Raw genomic sequence first — 10,000 nt, 5'->3', positions numbered from 1 at the left:
CTGTTCACTCTGTATCTCAGCTTATTTTTCTCCGAGACTGGGTTTGCTTTATTATATATATATATATATATAGATAAATATATATATATATATATATATATATATTTACATATATATATATATATATATATATATATAGATATATATATATATGTATATATATCTATATGTATATATATATACGTATATATATATCTATATGTATATATATATATATATATATATATATGTATATATATGTATATATATATCTATATATATACGTATATATATATATATATATATGTGTGTGTGTGTGTGTGTATATATATATATACTGTGTTCAACAAGACAGCATTTTGACACCAATTAATTTCTTTTATTGAGATTTTCAATGTTTCTCTCAAACCTTTCATAGTCTTCCATATCTAATTGACTATGAAATGCTTGTATTTGCCCACACCCCTAAAATGAGATCTAATGTGAGAAAAATTGAAAATCTCAGTAAGAAAATTAATGAGTGTCAAAATACTGTCGTGTGTAACACATTGTGTTTTAGTGAGAATCTGCGCCCGAAATGTAATATATATATATATATATATGTATATATATATATATATATATATATATATATATACATATATATATATATATATATATATATATATATATATATATATATATATATATGCGTTGTTGAAGTCAACAGCTGCGATAGCATTATTATGCTTGTAGAAATGCTTTTCTAAGTTGCGCACCAACGTGCGGTCGTCTGGAAGCAGGTTCTTAAGCAGATTGCTGAAGTCCATGGTGTATATCTCTCGAGACGTCTTTCGGCCTTAACTGGCCATCTTCAGGAGGTGTGGGCTGGTCAAATTGATGACGGAGAATGAATCGAAGCGGCTGTGAGACGGTATATAGCGGTGGGGAGTGGATCACCGGGCAGTGCCCGGGGCGGTGGCGTCAGCCAATCAGCGCACGGGAATCATTCTCTGCCTTCTGGTTGGTAAAGACATTTCGGGCTGTTGCTGGATGTTGATAGCGGGTTTTTGGTTGAAAATGAGCACCGCTTCTGTCATTCTTAGTCGTCTGGTGTCGTTGTTTCTCTCGATAATGGTGGTGTTGTTTTCCATGTGGTGCCTTTTGAGTACGAGCCCATGTTCGTACAGGTAATGCCTCCTTATGGCGACATCCTGCAAATGGGCTGAGATCCTCTTCGACAGTGTTGTGGTGGTTACGCCGATGTACTTGGAGTTAGGGCGACTGCAGTTGCCACTGGAGCATGTGTGTTCGTACACGGTATTCACCTCTTGCATATCACTTGTCTTGGGTAGGCAGCTGTTCTTTATGACCAAGTTGGATGTCTTCCGTGTCTTGTAGTAGATGACGAGGTCAATTTTTAAAGCCGGGTCGGTGGGTGTGACATTCTTGTAGATTATATTTCTGAGGGCTTTTTCGTCATCCTTATAGGCTGAAGACATAGTACCCTTGTAAAAGAGTTTTAAATTTTGTGTAGCTAAATGTTGTTCCTGTTGACGCATAAAGTTGTCTAGTCGATGTTGTATGACGTTATTTATTTCTGCCAAGGGATAGTTGTTGTTGGTAAGAAGTATGGTGATTCTTTTAAGTTCCGCGTTTGTAGCGGTCCATGTTGAGCAGTGGGTGAGGGCTCTTTTGACGAAGGCGTTGATGACGCTGCGCCGATATCGCTCAGGACACTCACTTGCACCATTAAGGCAGAAACCAAGATTGGTAGATTTGGTATAAACCTCTGTAGAGAATGAAGTGGTTTCACGACGGACCAAAATGTCAAGAAAAGGAAGCTTGTTGTTCTCTTCAATCTCGTGGGTGAAGTTGAGACAGGAGTTTGTTTTAAACTTGGAAATCAAGTTTACGACTTCTTCTTCCGCGTCAGCGCTAATAAAAATATCGTCCACGTACCTGGCGTAGATTTCTGGCTTTGGATGTTGCTGCTGCCAGAATATCTCTTCTTCTATATGTCCCATATAGAAATTGGCGAAGAGCACTCCCAGGGGTGACCCCATGGCAGCAGCAACATCCAAAGCCAGAAATCTACGCCAGGTACGTGGACGATATTTTTATTAGCGCTGACGCGGAAGAAGAAGTCGTAAACTTGATTTCCAAGTTTAAAACAAACTCCTGCAATCTGCTTAAGAACCTGCTTCCAGACGACCGTACGTTGGTGCGCAACTTAGAAAAGCATTTCTACAAGCATAATAATGCTATCGCAGCTGTTGACTTCAACAACGCATGCATCATAAATGGCCTCCTTCCAATATATATATATATATATATTTATAATATATATATATATATATATATATATATATATATGTATGTATGTAAGTATATATTCACTGGAGAGAAATGTATTAGTACATTTGTAAATCACACAGAGAACCCGATGTCGGAGTGAAAAAAAAAGAATAGGAAAACAACTTTCATGGCAAATGGACTTCAATATCTTAAAGTGCTGCATGTTAAACGCAAGTTTACACAAGATGGGAAGCAAGTAGAGTTTAGATAACACTTTTTTTTTTTACAGAAACCTTAGTGCGAGAGAGACTTGAGAGTTCTAGTGAGTCCTGACCTTAAATTCAGGAAACAGTGGATTAGCGCCAGGAACAGAGCTAACAGAACATTAGGTTTCATTGCTACGATCGTTACGAATAAAGATGCAGAGGTAATTATCAAACTTTATCTGGGGTTAGTTAGACCCATTCTTGACTCTGCGGTACAGTTTTGGTCTCCGTTGTAGAGTCAGCACAGAGGAGAATGACCATAATGATACATGGGCTCAGAAATCTATCTTCCGAGGACGAGCTTATGCATCCTAACTTGCACTTTTTGGGAAGACGCCGAGTGCGAGGTTATCTAATAGAGGTGCTCAAGTGAACCAAAGGCTTTAACAAGGGTGACACAAACACGACCATTAAATTAAGACAACAGGGCAGAACTCACGTAATGGACTTAACTTGGACAAGCTTAGGTTTAAGAAAGGAAATGGGCAAGAACTGGAGTACCAGTAGAATGGTCAACAAATGCAATATTCTTAGTAATCATATACTGTAGTGAGATCTGAAACTATTTGTTGTTCTAAGAAAACGTAGGACAGCTTCCCCATGGATGGGGATGGCAGGTGGTAATGGATGTGGAACTGCCTAGTGTAGGCCTTATGGTGTCTTGCAGTCTCCTTCATTTTTTAGTTCTTATGTGCTTACATTTTGGCTGCAGACTGCAGCCCTTTTCGGGAAAATACAAGATAGTGGATGTGTAGAGAAATATATACTCCTCTGTTGCCAGGGATAAGGAATATAGAAAGAACTCGGACTGCATAAGTGACAGGCCAGCTGACCTTGTCAGCAATTATCTTCCTCCAGACCTTGCGCATGGCCCCCTGATCTAGGTCAGCTGGCCTGTCACGTATACTTTCCGAGGTCCTTCTATACCCCCACCCCCGTGACAAAGGAATATATATTTCTCTAACCACTTCTCCCGTCTTTTACTTTCCTGAAGAGAGCTGCAGTTGGCAGCCCCAATATAAAAGTTAGCATTCTCCTTTTTTTTTCACTCCGACGGCTGATAGAAGAAGGCGGGTGATCGCTGGAGAGTCACCCTTCATTGTAGAAAAAATGTGTGGTGTACTTCTTCGTAAGAGTTGTGGTATTTGTCCCACGTAATCAAAGCTGTTCCCAGGGATTCGTGCCATCCACAAGGGTGATAAGGGTTTCCTATGACGGTTTGGACCACAATTCCTTCCCTACTTGGGGTTGGGGGTCACACTAACTAGACGCTGTCACACCAGGACCTGGATGCATCGTTGCTTTTTTGTACCTGCTTTTTCACACACACTGCGTCATGTATTGTACCATCAGTACATGATGCAATATTAAAACTGGTACCCTCAAGAGTTTGTTGTCATGGGTTCACAGTTAGCAAGTAGTAATATTGTGATAAGTCTAGTGTAATGTATGTACACAGACTATAAGTAATGCAAAGTTATTAGTGTAAGTCAACGACTCAGTGGCAGTAAAATTGAGAGGAAGTCTCGCAACTCTGAAGAGGGTTGGCCCATCCATGTGTTTTTATAATTGTGCAAACGATCCCTCGATCCCTACTCCCTACAAAGAGGACGATTACTGATGACACTCGCAACAAATGGAAACAAAAGGAGCTTTAATCCTTTGACTTTGGAAGTAAACAGAAGCTATTGAAGTCGTAAAGTGGAGCAAAATAATTACTTGCGGTTGATTTAGATCTTTAACCGCGAAGAATGTTTTCCTCGATAGAAATGAATCATGTGAAGACAGTAGCAAATCACAGGGAATGGTTCATTTCCATTTTCCACAGCATTACCTGTAGGAAGAGGATTTATAGCCTTTTGAGTTTCCAGACTGATGTGATGATTTCTCTCCAAACAGAACTTAGGTGAGGTGTGCGGAGGACCGTTTGTTATTAATGGCAATTGTGGCAAGGGACTCGTATGCTGCCCGATGTCGCAAATGGAACCAGGCAAGTGTGAAATAAATTATCAGAGAGTATGCAAGTGGTGGAAGAAGAAAGGCTGTGAAACCACCCAGGCTCCCTTCGAACCAGTTTTGAATGTGGAGCATTAGGGGGAGGTCGCCGAAAGAGGACACTGTGAAAACTCTCAGACTCTCGAACTCAACCAGAAGAAGAAAGGAGTTGAAGGACAATGAGGCACTGATGAATTCTCGATCACTCGTCTCTGACCTCTAATCTTGTTATTCTCTCTCTCTCTCTCTCTCTCTCTCTCTCTCTCTCTCTCTCTCTCTCTCTCTCTCTCTCTCTCTCTCTCTCTCTCTCTCTCTCTCTCTCTCTCTCTCTCTCTCTCTCTCTCTCTCTCTCTCTCTCTCTCTCTCTTTCTCTGACAGAATTTTTTCAATGAAAGTTTTTTTTTGTCTTTTTTTGCTCTGGTGACACCCCTTTGATTTAGATTAAACCTACTGTTGCAAAGAAAAAGCCTTCAAGGCATGTTATCTAATCATGGAAGTTACACGTCATTTTATAGTCATTTCTTGTTCCATTATATTTCTTTACTACCCACAAAGACAAAATTGGCTTCTTGAGGGATTTCATCAAGGTCGACGATAGGTGATTTAACCTAGTTTAAGTTAGTGAAGCCCCCAGACCGTGGAGGATGAACCAATGGTAAAGAATTATTCCAAACTTCATGGCGATCTCAGAGCACACCCGAAGATCAAAAACCACCGTGGGCTCTTTGGGAAAATAATGTCCTCTGAGGATTCTCTTCCGACAGACGCCAGACAATTTTGTTCAGACTTGAGGACGTCACTGTAGGGAATGGGTGAAGTATATATCCACAAGCCCTACCAACATTATGATGTCCTTTTAGTATTTTGTTTTTAGCAGATGATTACTTTCATTTTTGGAAAGACCACCGTAGCAAAGGTCTTAGGGACACCTATTGATTCATCATTGCAAATATTTCCATTTACATTCGGGTTCAGCTAGTAGCACCCAGATCGCATGTGATCTCCTAGTTGGTCTAATTCTGTCATTATCAAAACGAATCCCTTGCTGGTAATCGAACCTGTGCTTTATGGGTGAGAGCCACCTTTCTTATCCTGCCATGAAAGCATACCAATTGACATAATCTATTCATGAATGGATACCATATTTTGTTGGTAAGGGTAAGAGTGTTATGAGTTGATGTTGTATGGAGTATACCTTTCAATAAAGAGTGTATTAAGAGGAATGTAACTTTTTGATGTAGAATTAGACTGGGTGAGAAAAACATAGACTTAAATTCAGCATTGAAATACAGATTACAAATTTAGCTTTGTGTGTTTTATTTGCCATGCTTGTAAGAACTCCGAACACCAGCGAAAGTTGTCACTCCATTCTCTATGACTTAGGTCTGAGAGACTGTAAGTTAATGGTTGGAAAAGCGTCCAGCATCTGCAACTTTAGCGCAGTGTTGCTGAGAGCCAGGGGGTAAGTTATGATCCGTGGACCGCATGCGGTGCTGTCCGGCAGTCCAGCACCCTTCTCTTTGATTGGGAAAGGGGGCTGGGCGTCCCTGTCTGGGAAAGGAGAGGAGACCGGTAGGACTGTAATAATTATGTTACACTGCTCAGTGTGCCTGAGCAGTCTGGGTTGGCTGGTAAGTCAACAACCGATCGCATCCTTGTGATTCGTGTTAATGTGGAGCAGAGGAACAGGAGGAAAATTATTTCCATTATGCAGTATGACTATTTTCAAGGTTACTATGGAAGAGTCAATAAACAAATGCCATGTGTTATATTCGTGACCACGTTTGTCATTAACAGACTAGACATCATTACAGAATAGCAAAGCAAATAAATTCTTTCTTTCACCACTAGTATCTACAATATTGCAGCCGGTTTCTGTAATGAACCGTACAAAACATCAGATGGCAGGAATGAAAAAAATATAGGTGATACAAGAAATTTGAAAATATTTTGTATTTTGAATGCAGAACTGCGTGTTTTTTTTTTCTTGTAACAATTTATTTGATGACCAGTGTTATATCTGAAAACTACATTTCGGTCTAGGCTTTATGTGCTTTCCACGTTGGATTATTCTATATCAAGGAGCCATATTGTCATAAGTACAAAGAAAAGAAAAGAGAAATAAAGCACAAGGTAAAGGAGGCAAAGAGGAGAGCAGATGTGAAATGGGGTAAGAGTATGACAGAAAATTTTGAAAGTAATAAAAAGATGTTTGGGAAAGAAATTAAGAGAGGAAGAAGAGGCGAATCAAGTAGAGAAGAAAAGGTAAAAGGTGCAGATGGAGAGTTGATAATGGAAGAGAAGGCAGTAAGGGGAAGATGGGCAGAATATTTTAGGGAGTTGCTTAATGTGAAGGAGGATAGGGAGGGAAAGGGAGTTGCAGTGGGAAATGTTAAGAAAATGAGAGTGATGAGTGAGGAAAATGGAGGAGAAATAAGGAAAGATAAAGAGAAGGCAGTTGTTAAGATGATGAAAGCAGGTAAGGCACCTGGTCTGGATGGATGCCATGCAGAATGTCTAAAAAAAGGAGGTACAGTGATGGTAGACTGGCTGGTGAAGTTATCTAATGTTTGCTGGAGAGAGGGTAGAGTGCCGGAGGAATGGAGGAGTGCCTGTATAGTTCCACTTTACAAGGGGATAGGGTCAAGTGTGAGTGTAGTAGTTTCAGAGGGATTAGCTTATGAAGTGTAGTTGGGAAGGGTTATGAGAGGATCTTGGTTGAGAGGATTAGGAGAGGAACAGAGGGAGTAATTGATGAGGAACAGTGTGGATTTAGGATTTAGGATGTGAGAAAGCTATAGGAAAGGCGAAGAATGTTTTTTGGGCTTTTATGGATCTGGAAAAGGCTTACGACAGGGTAGACAGGAAGGCACTATGGGAGGTTTTGCGGATATACGGGATAGGAGGAAAGCTTCTAGGAGCTATCAAGAGTTTTTATGAGAGTAGTAGAGCTTGTGTCAGGATTAGAAATAGAGAGAGTGAGTGGTTCGAGGTAAAGGTGGGACTTCGTCAGGGATGCGTTATGTCGCCTTGGCTGTTCAACTTGTACACGGATGGGGTGGTGCGAGAGGTAAATGTAAGGGTGGTTGATCAGGGATTGGAGATGGTTAAAGAAAATGGAGGTAAGTGGGAGGTGAAGTAGCTGTTGTTTGCGGACGACACTGCGCTTGTGGCAGGACCGGAGGAGGGATTGAGGAAGTTGGTGACAGAGTTTGGGAGAGTGTGTGAAAGAAGAAAGCTGAAGATAAATGTGGGTAAAAGTAAGGTGATGAGATGTACAAGGGGTGAAAGTGGCAGCAGACTGGAAGTGAGCATAGAATGCCTTTGCTCTAGGACCCATCCCACCTGAAGTCGTAAAGGTTATAGGAGTGAATTAGCCCTGGTCTACATTGTGTATGCACTCTTCGTACATCGTGATCTTCTCATACTCGTTCCGGGAGTGGGATGCCTCAATAGTTAGGTTGCTGTAACAGGGGGGCCATCGGATCAAATATTCGCATGTTAAAGAAAGCCAATTGTCCCCGTGTCTAGAAACCTCTTGCGCTGACATCCACTCTTGCTTCATATGATGTGTTGGACGTGCGGTATCTGAAGTTCTCCCCTCCTAGTGGGAGTAATGTTGGTTCGATTGTCACATCCTTGCACACCTCCTGAAGCATTTGGGCAGTGAGATCTCTTACCTCATCGTGTCGCATTCAAATGAATCCACCCTGCTTGCATATCATCGCATGGTCTGGAGTAAATTGTACACCACAGGAACATCTGTTAGGCAGCCCTCCCAATGGCCATCCATACCTCAGGGCAATGGCATCCGTGAATTCTCTTTTGTTTAAGGTGAATCCCTTTGCCCTGATTGGTAGTGCTGTCAGCCAATTGGACGCTCCAACTTCCTGCGCCATTGTTATCTTTCTTTTTATATAATTCGATAGCCGAGCTAGAAGTGCTTGAAGTTCCTCCTTCTGCCTCTCCTCCCTTCCTTTTGAAATGTTTCTTCTAATTCCTCTAATTTCCTCCATGATAGTCTCCTTCCGTTGATCTTGTGACACGATGTTGTTTGTCAATGAGGACGTGAGTTTCATGGAGTTTTGGTGTTCTGTGTCGGCAAGGTTTAGCGGGTTGGAGATACCTAGCCCTCTCATTCTAGGTGGAAGTTCCATAAGTTTTCTTTCCTCTTCGTTTATTGTCCGTCCGTTGGTGATGGCCGGTATTAGCTCGTTTCTGATGGTTTCTTCAAGGGGTCTTAGTAGGTCGGTGATGTTCGGTACCGTCCTTAATATGTAGTTCCACTTATGTTTCACATCATATATGAATGCGGCATATACCGCCTGCGGTTCGGTCTTTGCAAAGTTGGCTAGAATCCTAACTTCCGCCACCCATTCGTTAACTTTCTTTTCAACATATTGTTTTTTTAAAGGATTCTGAGCCGATCACTACACCGAGATGTCTTTCCCCCTCTTTTGTTACCTTCACTTCACTGTTCTCAAAGTACTCTGGCTTCACTATGAGGACAGATTTCTTTGCATTCAGAATGTAACCTAAGCACGGGCCGTGTGCCAACACCAGATACTACTACCACTACTACCACTACTATAACTACTACTACTACTACCATAAAAAAAATCTGACAAAAATCCAATTCCTCTTATCTTGAGAGACTTGGCGACCGTTGGCGGCTTCAATGGGGCGGCGGGTATGAGGAAAGAGAAATCCAGAGTAATAGTGAGTGGATGATTACATTAGGGATTGGATCCTAAAAATTACTGAGGCTATTTATTCGTATATAGATATATTCAGCTGAATAGAATCGGCTGGCGATATACAGAAAGTGTACAGAATATATATCAATAGATCGAGGGGTTTAAAAACACATCAGTAGCACTTGAGTAAAATAATTTGTTAGATAAGGTATGCAAAGCACACCAAGATTACATACGAGTTGACAGCCACCTATAATGAAGAAGAAAACTCGTTCATGGTTAAAATCTTCCCGTGCCGGGAATCGAACCCGGGCCTCGCGGGTGAGAGCCGCGTATCCTAGCCACTAGACCACACGGGAGAGCTATCTCAAAAATATACACACTGAAAATTTGTAGTAAGTGTTCCTTAATACAGTATATGGGAAAGGAGGAAACGCCGCCCGCTCTGTAGCCACCTCATACCCTCACCCGTTCCTCACCGGGACTAGGGAGATATCAATGCCGGTAACCTCACCTCATTTGCTTTTTAGCTTCCATTCGTAGGCTAAGGTTGGGTGGTGGTCATGATTAATTGATTACTCACGGGGTCGCCGTTTCCTTACCTTTAACCATAGTGGGATTCCATACGGCAGACCCATTGATGCCATTTTCTGAGCATCACCATATGTATTAACATATATGTAACTCATTTAACTGCTGAGAATCTTAATTGTGCTCTGTTTATCTAAATCAAACAAGGTCTCCCCTTTTTCATCCGAGCCGCTGAACGATTGACTGTAGCGCGAT

General features: G+C 41.4%; 1 protein-coding gene and 1 non-coding gene across 2 annotated transcripts in view; one reads left to right on the top strand and one right to left on the bottom strand.

Annotated features, from left to right (window-relative positions):
- The window catches only part of LOC143019796 (single insulin-like growth factor-binding domain protein-2), a 14,259-nt gene extending 8,449 nt beyond the window's left edge, over window positions 1-5,810 (top strand). Inside the window, exon 3 of the mRNA XM_076175782.1 lies at window positions 4,422-5,810. Within this exon, the coding sequence (XP_076031897.1) occupies window positions 4,422-4,616 (195 nt within the window). The 3' untranslated portion in view covers window positions 4,617-5,810. The remainder of the gene's footprint in view (window positions 1-4,421) is intronic.
- A 3,691-nt stretch (window positions 5,811-9,501) lies between these two features.
- Window positions 9,502-9,573, bottom strand: TRNAE-CUC (transfer RNA glutamic acid (anticodon CUC)). The gene has a single exon. It is a non-coding gene; the product is annotated as a tRNA-Glu (tRNA).
- Between the last annotated feature and the right edge of the window lie 427 nt (window positions 9,574-10,000).

Source organism: Oratosquilla oratoria, chromosome 3, assembly GCF_046742065.1.
Source record: "Oratosquilla oratoria isolate Oo_2021 chromosome 3, ASM4674206v1, whole genome shotgun sequence".
NCBI lineage: Eukaryota > Metazoa > Arthropoda > Malacostraca > Stomatopoda > Squillidae > Oratosquilla > Oratosquilla oratoria.
This window is presented reverse-complemented; position numbering and strand designations above follow the sequence as displayed.